Genomic DNA, 22,956 nt, shown 5'->3' with positions numbered 1-22,956 from the left:
TATATATATATATATATATATATATATATATATATATATATATATATGTGTGTGTGTGTGTGTGTGTGTGTATATATATATATATAATTTATTACAGACAACCAAATCTGCATGCCAATAATATATTTGTTTTTATATAAAGAAGTAAATATCAGATGAATATTTGATACTTGGGACAAAAAGCATCTTAATATTTTTGGAGTTTGTTGATGTTCTATAATCACCAATGCTGAGAACACCAGAGAGGGGAAATGACAGAACAATATTACGAGAAATTTCAAAAACTGGAAACGTTGTTCTAGTGACAAGCTAAAATTTACCAGGAGACATTTCATGAAATTGAAGTCAGCTGCTCAAATAGTAATTTTTAGAATAGTCATCCTATCACAGCACACCTCAAAGATGTCTTAATTTGATGTATACACTTGAGGAATAGCAGTATTAAAAATTAAAAGGCTGATTCCTATAATTAAACTTAGTTTATCTAGGAGCAGATGACTTTGTATGCACATTTCACGACACATTGTAGTCTGGAATATGAGCTGTAATGTTTTGAGTAGTGTGCATTTGCTTTGCTTGATGTTCTAATATGCGCAGTGCAAAACGTGCCTGTTGAGAGTACGGAACCAAGTCTGCAGTGAGGTCACACAACGCAGACAGGAACGTGCGCCCAGAAATATCTTAGTTTCAGTAGGCATGTGATGTGGAATTGAATTTTGGTTCAGAAACCTCGTAGGGTTCTGACCCAGAATTTAAGACACTAGGGTCAAAGCTATGCAAATGAACTCATTTCTGTGTATGTACATATTTATGTAACCCTACCCAGATCAAGATAGAGCGTAATTCGCGAGCTCCTGCAGCATTCCGCAGCCTGATCCACCAACCCTTGTCTCAAATACCATGTCCAATGGAGTAGATACTTGTACTGTGTGCATTCTTGCTTACTTCCCTAAGCGCTGTCTTAGATCTCTCTGTGCCACATGCAGCCACAGCTCATTTCTTTTCATTGCTGCACAGCACAGTATCTAATGGTATCAGCATGCTAGAGGAACTTACCTTTTGGGAACTAACTTATAATTCACAGCAATCTGTTGAAATTGCTCTGAAGAAATTAAACCACTGTTCTGTTTCTCCTTGTGGTTGACTCACCTTTTCTTTCTTGATATAGAAAGAGATTTTTATAACAACCATTAAACTAAGGTCAGTTTAATAAGTGTTTGCTTTCTTTACAAGCTTTTTTTTTTCCTAATTGTGTCCCATTGGCTCATAAAGCTGGTACTTTATATTCATTATAATAAGAATATAATAAGTCAGACTTCTGACAGTCAGTCTTCTCCTTGCCATATGATGTGTGCGCCGCATTAACATACATACAACACACATAAATAAAATAGCTTATTTTTAATCTTAAAATATCTTTACAATTATTAGCACGTATTAAGTATACACAATAGTGGGGTTTCCTCATGACATTTTTATAAAGTATATACCACCTTCGCCCCCCTTCCCCACCTCTTCTCCCTCTCCCGTTGACTCCTTCCCCCTTAGCAGCTGGACCACTTCTACTTTAGAGTATTATGTTTGTACTCAACTGTGGTATATGTGATGTATGTACATGTTCATGTGTGTGTGCATGTGTGTGTGAGAGAGAAAGAGAAGTCTATGTAAGATGATTTTTCTCAATAGCTTTCCATCTTACAGGGTTTCTTATTGAACCTGAAACTCATGGGCTCAGCTGGACTGGCTATTCCACGAATTCCAGGGATATGCCTGTCTCCATGCCTACAGTGCCAGGGTTACAGATGCCATATCAAGCATTTTTAAAGTGGCGGTTTGGAGATCAGGTCATTATGCTTGCCCAGCAGGCACTTTATCAAAGGAGCTGTCTCTGAAACCCCTTTACAATGACTCAGTGTAACCCCTTCTCATGTCTGCCTCCAGACTGTGTGTCATCCATATGATCCTTTTTTATTTTAATCCACTTTATCATATTTTTGTACAATGCTCTCTTTTCATTATTTTTAAACATTAGTTACGAAGCATCTGGCTTTGTTTCAGGTTGGAAATTAAAATGTTCCCAATTTCTAATCTAGTTATTACTTCACATTTTTACCTGGCTATTGTAGTCAAGTGCTTTTTATAAATTAAGTCATATTGTTTTTTAACTCTCATTTCACTCAACAGTGGCTTTTGTGCTTCCAAGGCCTGTTAGTGTCTCCCTTAACTATTTTTACCAGTCCCTGTATGCTAAATTGTTTTTATTGTGATGATCATTGTTATTATGATTTGACATGGTGTCATCTCATAAAACAAACAACTGGTACTTCTAATATTTACTTTGCTCATATTTATCTAAGTCAAGGTTAGACTTTCTGTTTTAGTATGGGCAAGAAAGTTTCTCTTTTTATTTTCTTCTTTATCTTACTTGGTGCTTTTAAATGGATGGCTTCTCATCTGCCTCGTATGGGCTGAGGGAAAAGGGAAGGCAAGGGAGGTTTGTGAACTTCTGCAGTCAGTGGTCTTGTGTGGTCTCCGTAATGTCTTTGGCAGGGCTCGCCCCTCTCCTGCTGTGCAGAGGTTGAAGTGGGAACTTTGGTTTCCCAGACTCAGCTTTGAGCCTGCCTTGTAGGACCTTGACACACATGCTGTGTGATAGGGTGCCAGATAGGAAAGAAATGCCTGAGGATCATGAGATTTTGTCGGCTCTGTTTCCTTACGTATCTTAGTTCTGAGTGAGAGATAGACATTAGTTCTGTATTTTTCTACGAGTACATTCAATTTATTTCGATAATTTTTATTATTTTAAAATTTTAATATATTTTAGTGTGTGTGTGTGTGTGTGTGTGTGTGTGTGTGTGTGTGTGAGAGAGAGAGAGAGTGGACTACGCAGGCCACAGGAAATGTGTGGAAGTCAGAGGACAACTTATGGGAGTCAGTTCTCTCCTTGCAGGGCGTGGGGCTCAGTGACTGAACCCAGGTGCTTGGGTTGGCGACACGCACTTGTACCCACTAAGTCATCTCGGCTGCCCGCGACTTGTTAATTAATGAAACATGATCACACCACCTCCTTTTTGGTTTTCACTGTTGACTTTCTTTATGTAAGTGGTTTTTTGTTCTGTCGATTATTGGGGAGTCATATTCATGCTGTGAGTTCAGAGAAGGCTCTTGCAAGACATGGACTGTGTTCTATGTCACTATTTTTTTTAAGTCTGCATGATTACAACAAGGATAGCAACATTTTATAATATTGGTATCTGCTCTAAGCAAAATTGCATGCTTCCTAAGCAGTGTATTAAGTTTCAAAGATAATATAACTTGATTTAAGCCTTTCAACTATAAGAAAAATGAAGCTATTTTTTCTCTCTTCTTTTTTTCTTAGGAAATGAAAAGGCTATCCTACTGATACATGAAGAAGATGCTGAGGAGTGGGCCCTGTACCTGAGAGAGATATTTATACATGTTGTAGAAAGAGAAGCAATCCTGTTATATCCCTTGTGGAGTTTCTCTTCTTCACATCTGGAATTGCTAGACTTAAATGCCTACAGATGTAAACTTCTGATATTATCTAATAGCCTACTTAAAGACTTGATGCCAAGGAAGTGTCAGTTTCTGGAGAAGGTACTTCACTCACCAGAAAGTGTAGTGACTCTGCTTTGTGGGATGGAGAGCTCAGCACCATTCTATCAGTTACTAAATGTCCCCGGAAGCAGATGGGAGATCTCAACAGAGCAGGAGCCTGAGGACTACATCTCTGTCATCAGAGAGATCTTAGACAGAGGTAGGAACACCAAATCCTCTTTGTGGGTTTCAAATGTTTACTTGTTTATGTTTTGCAATGTAAGGGCTGGAGAGATAGCCCAGTGGTTAAGAGCACTGGCTACGTGTGTTTCCTAGAGGACTCAAGATTAATTCCCTGCACCCGCATGGCAGCTTTCTAGTCTGTAACTCCAATTTCAGGGGATCCAACATCCTGTTCTGGTCTCAGTGGGCACCAGGCAGACTCATGGTGCAATTACACATGCAGGCAATATACAGAAAAATAATGATTTGTTTTTAAGTTCTGCAACTTGCAACTTAACATTTTAAAGATTTTTTTAAGCTTATGAACAGCTGGAGTCAGAATAAGATTAGAATGTAGATGGCAACCTCACCTAACAATGTTCTGTCTTGTCCACAGAATGCATTAAAGTTCTTCATTTTTAGCTTTATTCCAGTCAAAGCTTATCATTTGTTCCATAAAAAAAAAATAGCTAATGCATACATATATTCCTTCAGGCAGCTTGGATATGACTGGAAAGCTATGAGAAAACTATGATGCACTGGGTGCCAGTTTGTTTCTGAAAGATAACACGTGGCACAACTAGTAGAGCCTGAACTGCTGATGTCTACACTCATGCTGATACCAGCCAATACAGTACAATGTTTGAACGTTTGAGCTAGAATTGTAGAGCTTCTGTCTTTCTTGTGATGGCATGATACAGAATGAAATGCAGCTGCTTCATTGATTTTAAGCATAGAACCATGATGAAAAGAACAGAACACACGTTTCCATTCATCAGTCGATTGCGCTCCTGTGCAGCGGTCAGGTTCTGACACTAATGCTGAAAGGACCTCTGCAGTTCTCTGCTGTGTCCCAGAGTTTGCTATGTTCAGTTGCTTCCTGGTTTTCGCAACCTCCTCATGGCCTTTGACACCCAACTTAGTAGCTATGGTTTTGCCTCTTACAGGGAAAGGGTGGAATTATTTCATACTGGACGTATCAGATGTCGAGGCTGGATCTTTTGCCTGGGACATATTTCTACGTTCTATGGAGATGCCCTTGTTTGCGGGCTATGTCTCTCCTTCAGTCCCTTACTGGGTCAAGTGTTTCTTCTGTAGCGTGTGACACTTTGTAGAGCTCAGGTAGGTTACTCCTTTAGCCTAGGGCTTCCTCGGTGTTCTCAGGTTTCTCAGAAAAAGTCCCGACTGGCTGTTTCTCCGCGGCTGGGCCCCACCAGCCTGTTAAACTCATGGTTTTTACCCTTTGTCCATGCAAACTTTGTGATCCATTCCTCCTGTAGTTAATGGCATTCAAAATCAGAGCAGCAAAGCAACCACAACCTGTGGTCGTCAGCCATTTCCAAACATGGGTTCTGCAAAGGATAGAGTTCTGTGAAGGCCGGGAACACACCTCGGTCTCCTCAGTATTGGCATCAAGGTGATTGCCTGCCACTGCTCCACTTTGGTACCGGTTTCCTAAACAAAACAAAGCAAAGCCGAAGACCCCATTTTCTATTACTCTGACCTTTAAAAATTCAATGTATTTTTGTATTAATATGTGTAGTGTCAGCAAATGTTTGTGTATATGTGTGTTTGTTTCTCTGTCTGAGTGCATGTCTATGTATGTGTGTGTGTGTTTGTGAATGTGTGTGCATAAGTCATATATGTGTATGTGTGAATGTGTATCTGTATGTGTTTCACTATGTGTGTTTGTATATATGTGTTCACGTATACGTGTATACATGTATTTATGTGGTTGTGTGTCCATGTATGTGTTTTGTGTGTGTGTGTGTGTGTGTGTGTGTGTATGAGTGTCTAGGGGAAATCTTAGAATAGAGCTTTCACTGTTCACGATTTCCTTTGTTTATTTTATCATCTGTTGGTCAGCTGAAAGTCACCCACAGTAGGCTACCGAAGGAGGCCCGTTGGAAGCAATATTTTCAAATTCTGCCATGTTCACAACCTTTACCTCTTGCTTTACACTTGAAGTACAATTTGACTGAGGGCAGTATTACTCATATTATCCTTTATTTTACCACCATAGATTATTAAGATTTTTAATTTCTATTTTTCTGCTGAGCAGAGGATCCTTTAATAATAGACCACTTAGTGGTTCACTAGGATGGCATTCTATCACTCTATGCTCTAAATTACTTACCCTAGGAACATGCTTTCTGGCTTTGTTTTTTTAGTGTTTCCTCAAATTTTATTTCAGAAGCACTTTTTGAGTTAAAAATTATTTTTTGTTTTATTTTATTATGATTGTTTTATTTTTGAAGAGTAAATTTTAAGTATTTATGGGGTTGATTTTGACTAGGATGACCTCCTCTTGTTCTCTCTCATTCTTTCTGATGTTTTAGTATCTAATTCATTTCATTAGTATCTTTGACAGTGGCTACTTCCTTTTCAGGAGTCTCATTTCTCTTTGTTACTTGATATTTCCTTTCAATTTTCATTGTACTTTTTCTTTGCTCATCCATTTGGCTTGAACACATTAATCTCTTGATCTTGTCTTGGCCACCTCTCCTTGACTCCTTACACTTCTGTATTATGAAACCAATTTAAAAATAATACCATTATTCATTACACATCAAAAATTCATGGTGAAACATTTGACAACAGGAATTATCCTGGATCTCTTTGTTCACTTTCTCTTCTTTCCTCTCTCTCTCTCAGTACTTTTCCAGTACATCAATCTTTCTAATTTTGTAGAAAAATATTATAATTGGAAAGATACGAGGATATCAAAGTGCATATAAGTTATGAGTATTGCATGAGCTACTTTTCCCAAGAGGCGGAACAGTAAGGATTGATGGCAAAATCATAAGTGATTTCTCACACCCATAATTTCTACTTTCTCTGAATAACTCTCATAAGTCCATTCATGTGTGTGTGTCTGTCTGCGTCTCTGTCTGTCTTTTCTCTGTCTGTGCAGATGCATGCACAGCATAATGAGTATGTAGAGGTAAGAGGACAACTCTTTGGAGTTGAAATTAAGTTACTTTTTTTATTTTATAAGGTAAAATACTCTTTTAAATAGCACATCAATAATTTGAAGCTTCTATTAACACTGATTTTCCTACATTCAAGGTTTAGACTTTTAATTTTTTGGAGTAATATAAGTATAGCAAAAGGAAATATTGGAAAATGTGTGGGAGTTATGGAAACTGCTCTGTAGAAAAAGCTGTTAAACTATTTTCAGTTGATAGCTTCAGAGGAAGAAAGACTCAGCTTTCAAGGGCATGGTCTAACTGGACTAACCATTCCTGTGAGTATAGGGGCGGCACACATTGGACTGGTGAGCTAAAACAAAGAATTAAAACATGAAAATAAGGTGACGGGGTGGGGAGATAGGGCAGGTCTGTGAAAAAGTAGGAGGAGGAATAGGGGTTAAGATGATCAAGATACATTGTATGTACATATGAAATTTGGAAAGAATCAACATCTGTATTTAAAAATGCTTTTGAGATATGACACATTTGTCAGAGATATAGGGATGAAACCAGAAAGTGGGCAGTTTGGGGATACATAATTACTATGCGGAAGGTCAATCTACTAATCTCGACCGTCTGTTTAATGATCTAGTTACTTAAATAGGCTTCTTTAGTTGTCCACAACATTGTTTCTTCATATTGCCGTTCACATTGAATATGTAAAGCATGGCCTTCAAAACAGAGAACAGTACAAAACGGATACAATAGGACAAAAGATCTAGAATTCAGTTCTTACTATCCATTTTTGCCTTTCTTTCACCCAGTGTAGAAATTGCACCAGAATAAGAAAGAAACCTTTTATTCGGAAACATGCTGTGATAAAGAAGATAATAAAAATGCCAAGGAAGTCATGAAAATAATTAAATGTTTAATATATACACACAGACAAAGAAAAATCACAGGAAATTTTATAAAATTTAATGAAAGAGAAAGATATTTAATAATTATAATACTCAGGCAAAGCTTATAATATTAAAAAGTTAAGTAGTGATTCATGTTTCATCTGAGTGTTTTATTTCCTTTTAAGAAATTAAGAAAACTAAATTTCCTGTCTCCCTAATTCTCAAAAGGACACTAACACAAATCCACGTGAGCCTTTTCCTCACTGCTTTCCAGCCACGGAGAGAACTTTCCTCCCTTTTTTCTGTTCATTTCATCATTTGTGTTTTGGCTCTGGACATAATATTGTAGTATTTCTATCTAAGATCTATTCATTATTGTTTATATATAATATATACATATTCATTTGTCGCAGAGTTATAAAATAATCCAGCATTCTTCTTTTATTTAAACTTTTAATTTTTTGAGAATTTCACACAAGTACTATATTTACGGTTTCTATCCACACTACTTTTTCTGGCTCTGCCTCTGCTCCCACCACTCGCTCTGAAATTATGACCTCATCTTTAATTATTATTGTTTCACACACACAGTACAAATAGATGTGTGTAAAAAAAAAAAAACAAATAGATGTGTGTGTGTATTCACACATAAATACAACCCGCTGAGTCCATTCTGTGTTGTTCATAAGCACTAAAGCACTACACTTCCATATGCCTCTATGCGTATGTATTTCTAAATAAAATTGTTCAGTGCTGACCACTTGAGATTAGATAAACTATTAGGGACTCATCCCTGGAGAAGAGTGAATCTCCTGCTCTCACAAGTTACTAGTTGCTTCATCAAGGGGTAAGGCCTTGAGGCATTCTCTCTATTCACATTGTCATATAAAACGGTATTGTCATTGTGCTGATCTTGTTTAGACAATCTGATTGTTCAGATTTTATCTGTGTTGTCTTTTATCATTAGTAGAAAATACTATCTCATTCAGAAGTCTTAGTCTTCTGGCTTCCATAGTCTTTCCAGTCCTCATCCCTGATGTTTCCCGGCCTGTTATATAGACCTGTTAGTTTTACACAGTCTCTTTGTAGGTGTATTATTTGAGGTTGGGCACCCCATGGTCAACTTTCTCTTCACCTTGACTAGTTGTGGTTTCTTGTAATGGTCCCATCTGTAACAAAAAGAAGCTTATGTGAGGAGTGACAGCTGCACTTCCCTGTGTGGAGAAGGATATACTTAAAAATGCAGTCAGAAGTGAGATTGACTTAGGAAAGTGTCAGTACTACCTTTCCTTCTGTTAGTATCCAGAACCTCACAAGTCATGAGTAATTAGTTGGCTAGGTTTGACATACCAAGCATGAATCCCTCCTGTTTCAGAGGACCTTCAGTCTAATTGGATGGCTATTGGTTGCCCACGAGATATATGTGCCACTATAGCTTCTCATTGGCATGGTTTGTAGACCTTTCAGCTGGGTAGGCCTATTGGTTCTATTCTTTTCTTTTATCTTTCTTTTTTTATATATATATATCTTAGATTGCATAGCATCTTCCTCCTCATGGAGGAGTCTTCCACATCTGTTTCTGCTCAATCCCTTCAAATCTTGTATCTGAAAAATGTACTGTCTACAAGAATGAGGTCTTTATCACCTTTCCATCTTCTAATGTTTTCCTCAGGTCTTTTTCTACAGAGAATAAGTTTCCATTGATAAACTTTCGCATTTTGGATTAATTCTTATATATCTTTGTATTTATTCCTATACAACTTTAAGGGATACTGCTAATGAGAGTGTGTCCATGTTCTTTTTGTCAGTGTTTTATTGTTGGTATTTAGAAAAGTTGCTGATTTTTCTAAGTTGATTTTATACCTTATCATATTTTTAAAAACGTTGATCATGTCTAGAAGTTTTTTTGGTGTAAATTTAGGGTCTCTTATATATAATACTGTCCACAAATAGGTATAATTTGACTTCTTTTTCTAGTTTGAGCATTTCAATAATTTCTTTTTCTCTAAGTTAGTACCTATATTGAAAATGGGTGGGGCTACTGGATAGCATTGTCTCATTTCTAATTTTAATGGATTGCCTTGAGTTTTTCATTTATGAGAAAAGACTGTGGGTCTAATCAGTATGCTAGAGTCTGTTTACTTTATTCCCACTGTCACTAGGTCTTTTATCATGAAGGGATGTTGAATTTTGTAAAATATCTTTTCCAAACCTATAGAGAATAATCATTTGAGTTTGTATTTTTTATTTATGTGACTTATTAAATTTATTGACTTACAGTATTGAGCCACTCCTTCATCTTCAAAATAAAGTCAACTTGATTATTGTGGATGACCATTGTGATATGTGACTGTATTTGGTTTGAAAGTATTTTGCTAAAGATTATTGTATCCTTGCTACTCAGGGATTCACCTGAGTAGTTTTGTCTTTTGTTGTGTTTTTACCTGACTTTGATATGACTAATCCTGCCTTTATAGAAGGCAGTCTGAAGCACTCCTGCTGTTTTTATTCTTTCTAAATAATTTAAGAAGTATTGGTTGTATATCTTCTTTGAAAGTCTGGTAGAATTCTGCAGTGAATCATTTAGAACTGGGCTCTTTTAGACAAAGGATTTTTATTATTGCTTCAGTCTCATTTGTTAAGGGGCTGTTTAAGTTGTTCTTCTTGGTTTAACTTTAGTAGTTTACACAAATACAGAAATTGGTCTGTTTTAAAATCTTCTAACTCAATGGAGTAGAAAGTAAAAATTTTTCCTTATAATATTTTGCATTTCTTTGGCAGCAATTGTAGTGTTTTTACATTCATATTTGATTTTGTTAATATGGGTCATCTCTGTATTTCTTTTCATTGGTTGAGGCAAAAGTCTGTTAATATATTGTTTATCTTCTCAAGGAAGAACTTTTTAGATTCATTGCTTTTTCTGTACTGTTTTCTTTGTTTCTGTTTCATTAATTTCTGTGCTAACTTTTATTATTTGGGGCTGTCTACAAGATTTGGTTCTGGTTTGTTCATGTTTTTCAAATTTTTGAGTTGCATCATTAAGACATTTACTTGTACTCTTTCTGATCTTTTGATGCAGGCACTTAGATGTATAAATTGCTTTTAATGTGTTACAGATGTTTGGTTGTATTTATTCCTTTACTTCCAGGAATTTTTAAATTTTCATTCTTAATTTCTTCCTTAACTCAATCATCACTCAATAACTTATTGTTCAATCTCCACGAGTCTGTATAATTTCTAAAGATTCATTTGATGTTTATTTTATGCTTATTTTTGCAATGTGGAAATATTGGATACAAAGTTTTTAAAAATTTTCTGAAAGATGTGTTTTGTGCCCCAGTGTGTGCCCTATTTTAGAGAAGGAAGCATCCATGAAGTACTAAATATAATTTAATTCTTCACTGTTTGGGTGAACCATTTTATAGATGTCTGTGAGATCTATTTGATGTATTATGTCAGTTAATTATGATATGGGAATTTTTTTGTCAAGATGGACCTGTCTGTTGAAGAAAGTGGGATTTTGAAATAACCAACTATTACTCATTGAATAGAAGTTAATCTGTCTTTTTCTAAGTTCAGTAGTGTGCTTTTTATGTAATTGTATGTACCAGAGTTTGGTGTATAATATTCAGGATAGTAATGTCTTCTTGATTAATTGTTTCCATGATTAGAATGAAGTGTCCTTCTATATCTCTGGAAAAGTTGACATTGGCTTGCTTCCTAGTCTTGTTTGCTTGGAATGCATTTTTCCATCTTTATTCTGAGGTGTGTCTGACTTGTAGGTAATAATGAGTTTTTTTGTAGACCACAGAAAAATGACTTTTGTTTCTTAATCCTTTTAGAGAGCCAGTATCTATTATTTGTAGAGTTGAGGCCATTGATATTTAATGTTATTATTGAAACATGTATATTAGTTGCTGTTATCTTTGCTTTTCTTTTACTGTTTGTGCGTCTAGTCCTATTTTATATTTAAGTAATAGTCTCACTTGTACACTCTCTTGGCTGTGCTCATTCTTCTCTGAAGTCTGAAGTATTGCTTCCCATATTCTCTATACTGTCTTTTGGCTTGTGAGCTTCCCTTTCTTCTTCAATGACTGTAGATTGTTTTTCTAGGCACAGTAGTCTAGGGCAGTCATGGTCCTTTGGAATTTGAAGTATGATGATCCAGGATTTTCTGGCTTTCAAAAGTTGATAAATCAGTTATTATTCTGATGAATTTTTTAAATATGTGACTTGTGTTTTTTCTCTTGAAGCTTTCAATGCTTTTTCTTTGTTATTTGTATATCATATATACATATACATATATGCATAAACATGTGCATATACATATATATACATATCACAAAGAAAAAGCACTGAAATATATATATTTATATTTATATTATATATATTTATATTATATATATTTATATATATATATCTCAAAGTTAAAGCATTGAAATATGTATATCAAAGGAAAAGCGTTGAAATGCTATGGGGAAATTTCTCTTTTGATCCTGTTTCTTTGGTGGTCTGTGGGCTTTTGTATCTGTATGTGTTGGTCTTTCTTTAATTTGAGAGGAAGTTTTTTCTATATTCCTGTTGAAGTTCTATTCCATGTCATTTGCCTGGGATTCTTCTCCATCTATACCTATTATATGAAGATTGGTCTTTTCATGGCATCCCATAATTCTGTTATATTCCTTGTTTTGTCTTTAAAAATGGAAAATATAGTTTACTCCAATGAAATCTTACTGAATATACAAACCATACAAAAGGCCCCATGCTCAGCAGGAGATGGCCAACACAAAGAGAATTCAATGGTATTTTTGGAGGGTTTTTGTGTGTGTGTGTTTCTCATACTTTGGCATTTTTAAAACTTTACAGGTCTTTAGCTTATAAAAATATTTTCATATTCATTTCTTGAAAGTCCAATTTCTCTAATTTATTTTTAATTCCTGATATTATGTCTTCTCTTTGGCCCACTCTACTTACAAGACTTTCCCTCTGGGTTTTCTAATTATGTTTTTGAGTTTTTCAATTACATTTTCACTTGACCTTGAGTTCTCTGCAATATTTCTATCATGTTTCTAAATGAAGTTTACAAATTTTGGATTGTCTTCATCATTTTATTCAGCTACATATTTGTGTTTTCTTGAACATTACTGAGGCATTTGCTTTTCTAGTTAAGGTCTTTGAGCTTGTTTTCATATCTTCTTTTAAGTCCTTGAATTTTCTGATGAAATTTATAATTGTTTTTTAAAAATCCATGCCCTTGAATTCATCTGGGAAATTCTTTTTAGAGAAGAGTTCTATAGAACTACATGGCTTTTGAGTTTGGGGATGGCATTTCATACTGTTTGTGCTTTTGTAACATGACCTGGGCATGTAGAATTGTCAGTTTTTCAACTAATTTTGATTCTAGATTGCCTCAGGCTTCTTCCACATATATGAGTTTGTCTTTTTTAGAGGAAAGTTTTTTTTTTTTTTTTTTTAATGATCTTGTTGAAGATCTGTACTATGACATTCACCTGGGACTCTTCTCCATTCTATGCCCATAATGTGAAGATGTGGTCTTTTCGGGAGCTGTGCTGGAGCTAGGCATGGGAGTGTGAGAATAATATGGCCTTGATTTTTTGAGGGAATCACCATGGAAACCCTGAACAGGAACTGAGTGAGTTGAGCTAAGCTTGTGAGTGTCTGTGAAATATCCTTAGTTATCACCTTGTAAGCCGTGGTCCTTCTTTTCAGGGAAAATGATTTATCTGTTTTCCTTAACAGATAAGGAGGTGGTGGGTGGAGAAGGAGTCTTCGTTTGGATCATGACTTCATTTACATTCTTTTATTTTTTTCAGTTACAGTCTAGAATTGAATTTTTAGTTTTACAGTTTCACCTTTATTATCTTATTTTCTTCTGAAAAACTATAAAGGTCCTATATTGCTTTAACTAATTACTTTCTTTTCCTACTTCATAGGATAGCTACACCGTACAGAAATGTCCTACCCATTTTCTGTCTTTGTTACTTTCAGACTCAATATTTGCTTAGCTTAAACATAGTTACAGTTTTCTTAGATACATCCTTTCTTGGATCTCATGTTCTTCACCTAGGATTCTTTCTTTTCTTCAGTGAACTCCATAATAGCAAACTTCTCATCTCCACTTTGCTTTATTAAAAAAAAAAATGCCAGTATTTGCCATGATACTGAAAAATAACCATCCTGTTTATAGAAGTCTGGTTTTGCTTCTCCGTCCTTGAAAACATTCCATTATCTTCTCACTTCACTGCTACTAATGATAAGAATTTTGCCCAGGAGAGTCCCTCTCCATGCTATCGGCTTCCACTAGCCTGTGCTCTTTGGCTCTCTGCAGTATTATAACATTATCTCTGGCCATTAGTATCTAGATTTATCCATTTTGTGATAATTTGATTATCCGACAACTTGTCATTACACTTCCTATGGTCTTTCCCTCTTTTCCTGGTAACTTTTACACCAACTTGCAACAAGCTAGATCCATTTAGGAAGAGGTATTCTCAATGGATATGATGAGTTCATTCGTTTTCCTGCAGGCAAGCTTGGAGGGTAGTGGTTCTCAACTTTCCTAATGCTGTGACTCTTTAACACAGTTCCTCGTATTATGGTGACCCCAAACCATAAAGATATCAGCCATAAAAATATTTTTGTTGCCAATTCATGACTGTTATGTTGCTAACAGTATGAATTGTAAATATTTCTGGAGATAGGGGTTTGTCAAAGGGGTCTTGACCCACAGGTTGAGAACCACTTCCGTAGAGTTTTTTTTTTTTTTTTTTTCTTAGTGATTGATGTGGATGGTTCTACACCTGGGCAAATGGACCTGGGTTCTATAAGAAAGCAGGCTGAGTTAACCCATGGGAAGCAGTCCAGTAGGATTTCTCTGTGGATTCGGCTTCAGCTCCTGCCTTCGGGTCCCTTCTTCAAGTTCCTTCTCTGATTTTCCCCAAGGATGGACTGTGACGTGAACGTATAAACAGCATAAACCCTTTCCTCCCCTAGTTGCTTTTAGTTCTGATGTTTTATTATTTCAAGAGAAACGATAACTACGGCACCTCCTCTCCAGGAAAGACTTGATCAGGCTCGGGTGCTGTCTCCTTCCTCTCAGCCCTGTGCTGGGTGCTCGTTGCATTGGCCCTCCACATTCTGACCCCAAACTTTGCTTAGTTTCTCCAGTCTGCCTCTTAGATAACAGACTTAGTTGCTTCCCATCTGTCATTGAAAGTCACTGTTTCCAATCCCACAATCCCAAGTATGATGTGCTACCACAGCGTTCATCTTTAATTGCTCCCCTTGGGTGTCATTTGTAAGAGGCCCATCCTTGATTTCAACTCAGCCTGGTTTTCTCTTTTAATTTATTTATGAACTTAACACTAAATTATAGTCTTTTTTTTTTTTTTAAGCAGTAAATTGTGGATTGCTGGCATGGCTCTCTGAGGATTTTTTTCTGTTTGTTTTAGTATTTTCTACTGTAATCAATATAACAGGAAACTTAATCTGTGGAAAGACCCAGAGGCCTAATTTCAATGTGTTTGCTAAAGAAACCATTTAGGTCTTTCTTCACAAGAAATTGAATTTACACCTGAGATCACTTTAAACTCTGTTTTTGCCTTGTGATTGTATGTTAGCTAGAATCTACCCAGATCCTAAACCCTCACTGAGACTCATCTCCAGGGAATCTGAAGACACAGTAGGCAAGCTGAGAAAAAAAAAAAAAGAAAGAAAGAAAACCTCTTCCAAGTATGAGTACCATGGATCTATAGAAAAACTACTTTGCTCATGTGCCAAGTCTCTGTACAGGGATCAGAAGCTCCGTTATCCCTGCACACTGGAATATCAGTGAAGAGCCAAGAAAGAGTGAGTATTCAGTCACAGGCGTGCACCAAACAGCAGGGGTTGTGAGGATTTCTTATATGGGCCACTGAGAAATTTTCTTTTTTTACTTCATTCATGTGTGAAGTTATTGTTATAATTGATGTTATAAAATACCTTAAGTTTGATGTCAAAGAACAGGTTGTCCTAAATCTCCACTTTGTTATGTTTCTATAAATTCATTGTTTGAAATCCTTCATAAAACCAAAAAAAAAAAAAAGGTTCTTTTTCAGTCAGGAGTGTACCAGGACTTTAAATAATCAGACATTTCAGCTAATGAAGATCTCCAACACACACTGCATGACAGGACATTTATGAGCCTTTTTGCTGCACAACAAAACCTGCCTTTCTCTTTGTCTCATCTTTCCATGATTCATTTTTTTCTTGTCACAATCCATTTATGAAATAGAGCATCTTGAATAGCTTAGTGCAGTGACAGTACAAAATTTATAGACATTCTAATTGAAAAGGGAAACAAACTTGTAAAGCAGTTTTAAAATACGTTAAATAATTATTTTTTAAAAATACTGAAAGAAAAAAATGCGATGCCTTAAGTTGATAAGGGAGAGTGACTCTCTAGCAACTGAGATTTAGCCACTTTTTTTAGAATAAAACATTTATGGTTCTTTAAAGTTCTTTATATATATATATATATATATATATATATATATATATATATATATTCCACATTTTATCCTTTTATCGAAGATACTATGTATCTTCATTGCAGGCAATATGTGATCTAACTAGGTTTCATATTTTGTTAGTAGGCCTGATGATACTGCAGCTCAGCAAGCTGAGTTCAGAAGCAGGTCAAATATACTTTTCAGCAGTGAAACGTCAAGTACCAGAGCACTTACTGGTTTGTCTGTATCATAATGTCAGATTAGAACACAGGTAGTGTGTGACATTAACTACACTGTAACAATAACATCACGGCTGCTCCACAAACTGTCATCTTGGAACATCCTTGGGGGACCCATTAGCGTGAAACTGCAGCAGTCTGTATTTCCAGTATGAAAATGTATGTTGTCCACTGACTGCCCTAAACCAGTCTATAGGCTGTTGTCTGGATGTATTTGAGAGACAGCTGTGACAGCAGAGTAAAATATGCAATGATTTCAAAATTACTTATAAATTAATTAAACAATAAAAGTCTTCATTACCACAGTCCATTAAAACTTTTGTTAAATCTTTAGGCAACTGCAAGGAGAAGAAATTGTCAAATATAAAGACATACAAGAGGCGAAAAAGGAAAGGTGTTTTTCAACAACTTAAGGTATTTTTTTAGATCATTCCTGGCCAATTCTATTGGAACGTAATTATGTATCAGGTTGGTAGGAAACCTTTTAGTAATTTATCGCCTAGTTATAACATTTTAGTAAGGCCTGCTAGTCAGATACAAGCCATGATTTAAAATGATCTTAAGAGCCAGAGAAGTGGCTCAGTGGATAAGGACAGTTTCGAGGCAAACCTAGAAATCTGAGTTCAATCTCTACATGGGCAAAGAGAACAGACTCCACAAAGTTGTCCTCAGACCTCCAAATATGTGTCTCATATTCCTACATACATCACAAACACACACCAAATAAAATCAAAAGAACAAATAAATGGAAAATTCCTCACAGGGATTATTTGTTCTTATTTCTTTCAATTTTTTTTAAAGTTTTGGATTATGTTAGGAATTAACAAATTCTCTGAGGTGTGTAGTTGTGAAGGATAACAATGTACGATTTATATGTGGATGTTTTTGTATAAAAGGGGTCAGAGGGTTACACTGAGGTAGGTGGAATATGATCCACTTTCACTTTCTTTCATGGAGTTGAGTTTTACCTGTGGACTACTGAATCCAATGTTCTTTCAAATGTGAATAAACTGTAACTAGACAACGTATCTGATAATTACTCTAACGCTGTGATATATACAGAGAGAACTCGATATTATATTGATGTGGGAAATATGATGAGGACCTCAACGAAATAATTAACAAGATAAATTAGGAATAACGTATTGGAAAACTGTTAAGAGGACAAAATAGAGCCCTGATTCAGATTAATATCCCTGTGCAATATACGTTTCAAGTCATCTCTATGTTGTAAGAAGGCTGAGTGTACTATTTTGGCCTGGCAGCTCTCAAATATTCTAAACATGACTTTCTACAGTCTGCTGGGATCCTCAAGAAGCTCATTTTAACATTAGTTAAATATACAGTTTGAGGTGCTAGGGGATGGCTCTGGATAAAGGTACTTCTTTTCAAGCCCAAGGACCTGAGTTTCATCCAGGACCAACATGGTGGAAGGAAAATGCCCGCTCACTCAGGTTGTCCTCTGACTTCCATGCAAGTGTGCATGTGTGTGCCTAGAGTAGTGCATGTGAACACACAGACAAATAGGTAGGAGGGTAGGTGGGTGGGTGGATGATAGATACATAGATAGGTAGAGAGATGATAGATAGATACATGGATGATGGATAGATAGATAGATAGATAGATAGATAGATAGATAGATAGATAGATAGATAGATAATGTGTTGGTTCTTATGTCAAAAAGTAATGTTTTAATGTGGTATTCATATATGTATATGTCTATATATGAACAAGTTAGGGCATCGTTATGTGTTATCTTGTTTTTATTCATCCATAGTCTTCCACTGAGTTTTTTAATCAACCACATTAATTTTTTTATTATTTACCTTAGGAAAATAACTACACACACAAAAATTTAAAAGTATTAATTGACAGAAAAGTTTAAAACACGTTAACAGAAATTACATATTTTCAAAGGCAAAAAGTTGGTGAGAAAAGTGACATTTTCTTTCACTTTTTAAACCTCTTTAGTGTAGTTTAATGGAAGTCAGTTTCTTACACTTGCTTGAACAATATGTTGTAAACGGATAAAATTCTTTCTTACTCAAACTTACAGTCAGTAAGTCAGCTTACATTAATAAATCTCTTTATTGTTCTAATCAGGAAAGTCTTTGGAATCTTTCCAGCTCGTAGTAGTCATATGCTTCTCTCTGAGTTCTATTTTTTCATGTAAAAATGAAAGATTTCTCAATAGCAATGACTATCATCAGTTTTACTTAAAACGACAAGTGGCACTTCGTTCTTCCTCAAGGAAATGTGTGCCAGCACTCAAGTCTGAATGACCACAGACGTGTCTGCTCATGGGTCTTCCAAATGTGCCCTGAAACCAGCCTGATGACCCGTTTAGCTGCCACCCACAGCTTTACATATGGGCTTCCTGGGGTAACTACTGACCTTCAAAAGTAGACATGCTTTATGCTTCCTGACACACAGAATATGGAAAGGTCACCCGGGACTTCTCTTTAATCAAACCGAAGTAATTAGATCCAGCAGAACCTGACAGATGTGAAGCAACTGTGTGCAAATACTGGACGTCAGGGGGCTCATGGATGCCATCCTCGAGAAGCAGACAGTTGGGTTAGTTCTGAAGTTGTTGCGATCATGACCTGCAAGCTGTGGCTTTCCACATCAGGAAAGAGACTCCAGGTGGACCCGTGGCTTCCCAGAGTTTAGGAGATAGCAAGAATGGCTCCTCGGGGCTAAGGTGATTGGAGTTTGGAGGCAGATGCTGGAAAGAAGCCTAGATAGGGGGCTGTGTAGAATGCTCTTGATTAGGGTTCTGTTTATAAAGTTCATTCATGTGTGTGAATGAACCACTGGGAAGAGGGTGAGTGGCGATGGAACCCACGCAGAACTGCGGGAATCAGACTCCGCAGAGAAGACTCAGAGGTGCAGATCTAACCTTATTGTCCAGTACAACAGCCTTTAAATGATTGAAAGGCCAACCAGACCATTCCATGCTAGCTGCAAGCACCAGTAGCAATCAATCAGGTTGGTGCGACTGTGAGAAAATGTGGGAGATGTGGGAGAGCAAGGTCACCTTAGAAGACTTCCGTAAAGAAGGGGAAGCAGTCACTGTCCTGGCCTCGGATCCATTTTGAGACTTTACTAGTGTGCTAGGAGTCCCTAGTAGATCAACACTGTGTGCAGTGGATCAGGACCTTTCCAGGAGGCGTAGAAGCTGCTGATGCTTCACTCACTATTCACTATGGGCCTGCAAAAGGCTTACCTCGACCTTACCCACATGTGAAGAATCTACTCAAAACCAAGGAAACACCCCAAGGATCCAAGGATCACATAGGTTTCCTCAGGGCACCTTCTAGCAAGTGGTGAAGTTTAATATCCCAACCTACCCCCCGCCCCCCGCAAAGCATCAGGTATCTGGGTACTGGAGGCAAAGACTGTACTGGCCCTTCCCACAAATTTAACAGGAAGTTTAAAAGGAATGAAGCTATTTTAATATAATAAAACTACATCTCCAAACATGACTGAGGACTACCAATAGAAACAAAGCATATAAGTTAAAGTTCACATGTGGCAACGCTTCAAAAATAACCCATCATGAAAGAAGGAGCTTTCCCCTCATAAAGAGAAGGACTTGAATCCAGTGTGTGCAGACATCTAGCAAACACAGTAAGAAATTGAATTATATAATTAGAACATTAGGCAAGAATTTAAATAGATATGTCACCAAGCAAAGCATCCAAAATGCAAGGAAACAAGGACAACATTATCAATGCTATGGTTCATTAGGAAAATAAAATTAAAACTACTATAAGAGGTACACAGCCACTATAATGGCTGAAATTTGCAAGGCTGTTGTTCAGCACCTGGACCTCCCAATACTGCTTGTGGCATCTATGATGATACAACCAACTTTGGGAAAAGTTTTATGGTTTCTTAGCTATTCAAACATAAGCCTGCCCTATTATCCAGCCATTTTCCTACTGCTTACCTAAGAGAAATGAAAGCATATGCCTACATAAATATTCATAAGGGCCTTATTACATAGATGGAATGGACATATGTGCTCAGGAAAAGATAAATGGATTAAACATATATGTATATATATATACTTATATAAGCATGTATGCATATATATACATATATGTGTATATCTATGTATATATGTATATATCTATATCTATATATATATATGTATATATGCCAAGTATACATATAGTTTAACTTGTATCAGTTAAGCATCAGTGAAGTAGTACAAATTTCAAGGGAAGAAATTTAATGACATGATATTTACTGCATCATGAGAAACAGTCTTAAATGGAATTTATTCTTTCTTAAATTGCAGTTGCATTGTGATTAATGTTTGGTGCTCCTGACTTTATGCATGATGAATGACAGCAGATTGACTCTCCATTGCTTTTCTAACATAGTACAATTATTTGTAGCTTGGTATGTTGGAAAAACTGTCTTATCCTTGTAGAACCCTTGGTCACTCTTCTAATGCATGCTTTCCCTAACTAGGCTTCACATAGTCTATTTCCTATCTCCAGATTCTCTAATTCATTTTTTTCTCCTTTCTCACCCATATTTAAAAAAAAAAATGAGTACCATTCCTCTGCTCTGTTTTAAAGACTGAACCATTGTCCCATGACTCCAAGCTATCAGGAGGACCTTTTTATTCCCGGCTCAGCTGTACCTCTGACTTACAAATGTCTGTTCTCTCATCTGTTGGCAGATCTGCGTCTGTTCTTTCCGGGTCTACGCTCAGTAACTCCCAGTCAGTGACTTATGTCTTCCTTCTCTCCTGAGATGCTCACTAAGTTACAAGATTCTACGCCGCCTGTAAAATATACTTAAAATCCCCTAGATCAGTAAGGAAAGGCCTTGTATCTAATTCTACCTGAAATGTTTTTAATTAGCAACAGGATTTAGAGACTGTACATTGATTTTTCTACTAATTTAAAGAATAATTAGTTGATTCTACCAGTAAATGTATAATGATAGCCTAATACATTAAAGACAAAGCCCAGTACTACTCTTTTGAATTTTTTATCATTTATTAAATTCTGAAAAATTATGTGCCAACTTTAACGTTCAGAAATTGGATATCTGCCTTTTTCTTTCTCTAAGAAATTAATGGTTCATTATTACTTCAGAATTCCAATTAAAATGATGGATTGTTTGAGATGAATATTACTCAAAAATTCTGAATTATGGATGTGAGTTCAGGTATCTGATACTTTACAAAGGGATTTTGTCTGTCCTAAAGTTTCTCTGGTTTAAATTATTTAATAAATACTTGAAATTTTTTTCTGAGGCTGTAGAGGATCAGATTTCAAGGTCCTCAGTTTATAATGGATATCCTATATCTTTAAAGATTTTTACTTGAATCAATTTATCTCTTGATGAATTTTTGTTTTGTTTTATTTTACTGTCTATATTTCTGGTTTTGTTTCTTTCTTTCATTTTGGTCGTTCTTCTGAAGACTGAAATTGCAGCAGTCATCTGCTGTATTAAAGGCATTACTCCCAGGCTTCCCTAAATATCAGCTCAAATATCAACGTGAAGAAACTCTGAAGACACAATCTTTGATACCTGTAGGGAGCTGACTGCAGGAGGCCAGGCTTATCCAAACCTTAAGATGCCCACACCCCTTATGTAAATGATGAAGTATTTGCATATGTCCTATGCACATAGCACTCATATACTTTCACTCTTTAGATTACTTAAACTTAATGCAATGTAATACTGTGACAGAAAGGTCTGTCAATGTCTAGAACAGGAACAGTTTTATAAACTACTCTCAATCAGTGTTTAATTGGATCTGTAGATGCAAAAGTCACAGCAGCAGAGGGCCATTTGCATGGAACCCGTTAAAAAGCAAAGTTTTAATCTCTGTTAACTGAGTATAATGCAAAGATCCAAATATAGGTCAAGACAGCTGGTAGCTTGAAGTGGACAGAACTGTCAAGCAGGAAGGAAAGGACCCATTATGATTTGAGCCATTGGAGTAGAATGTTTACTCATGATCCATGGTCTGTGCTTTACTTAGAGGTGCTCTGCTCTAGCTAGCAATCATCCACTTGCTAGTCCCAGTAATTACTTTCCTAGAAAGACATGGGGACAGTATTTTCTAAATATTAGTAATATTTACTCTACCCTACAATTTTATGGTAGGAGATACCATATGCTATGAGAACAATGCTAAAAGCAAGGTACAAAAAGAACATGCTGGACACTGATTTACTATATTTTTATACTTCGCATATAGAGCAAAGCAAGACACTTGGGTATCTTCATTCTTCAATGAGGAACATACTGGGTATTTTACTTTATTCTTCAATTAGGAACATACTGGGTATTTTAAACTAAGAAATGAATATTTTTGTAATCAAACATTTATGATATCACCAAATATGATTTTGTTTGTACCCATGTTCCGAGGATAACTTTTCAATCTTAAATTTCATTGGCTTTTTCAGTTGCTTTTTTTTTTATTAAATCTTTTATTTTTTTTATTAATTACACTTTATTCATTTTGTATCACCCCATGAGCCCCTCCCTCCTCCCCTGCCGATCCCACCCTCCCTCCCCTTTCTGCATGCATGCCACTCCCCAAGTCCACTGATAGGGGAGGTCCTCCTCTCCT

At 36.2% G+C, this 22,956-nt stretch overlaps 1 protein-coding gene across 1 annotated transcript in view; it reads left to right on the top strand.

Annotated features, from left to right (window-relative positions):
* Bank1 (B cell scaffold protein with ankyrin repeats 1) overlaps positions 1-22,956 on the top strand; it is a 266,039-nt gene that overhangs the window by 30,962 nt on the left and 212,121 nt on the right. Inside the window, exon 3 of the mRNA XM_055628076.1 lies at positions 3,380-3,778. Coding sequence (XP_055484051.1) covers positions 3,380-3,778 — 399 coding nt within the window. The remainder of the gene's footprint in view (positions 1-3,379; positions 3,779-22,956) is intronic.

This window comes from Psammomys obesus, unplaced genomic scaffold (assembly GCF_907164565.1).
Source record: "Psammomys obesus unplaced genomic scaffold, mPsaObe1.curated_primary_1811, whole genome shotgun sequence".
NCBI lineage: Eukaryota > Metazoa > Chordata > Mammalia > Rodentia > Muridae > Psammomys > Psammomys obesus.
The sequence above is the reverse complement of the archived record's forward strand: the minus strand, read 5'-3'. Positions and strand labels throughout refer to the sequence as shown.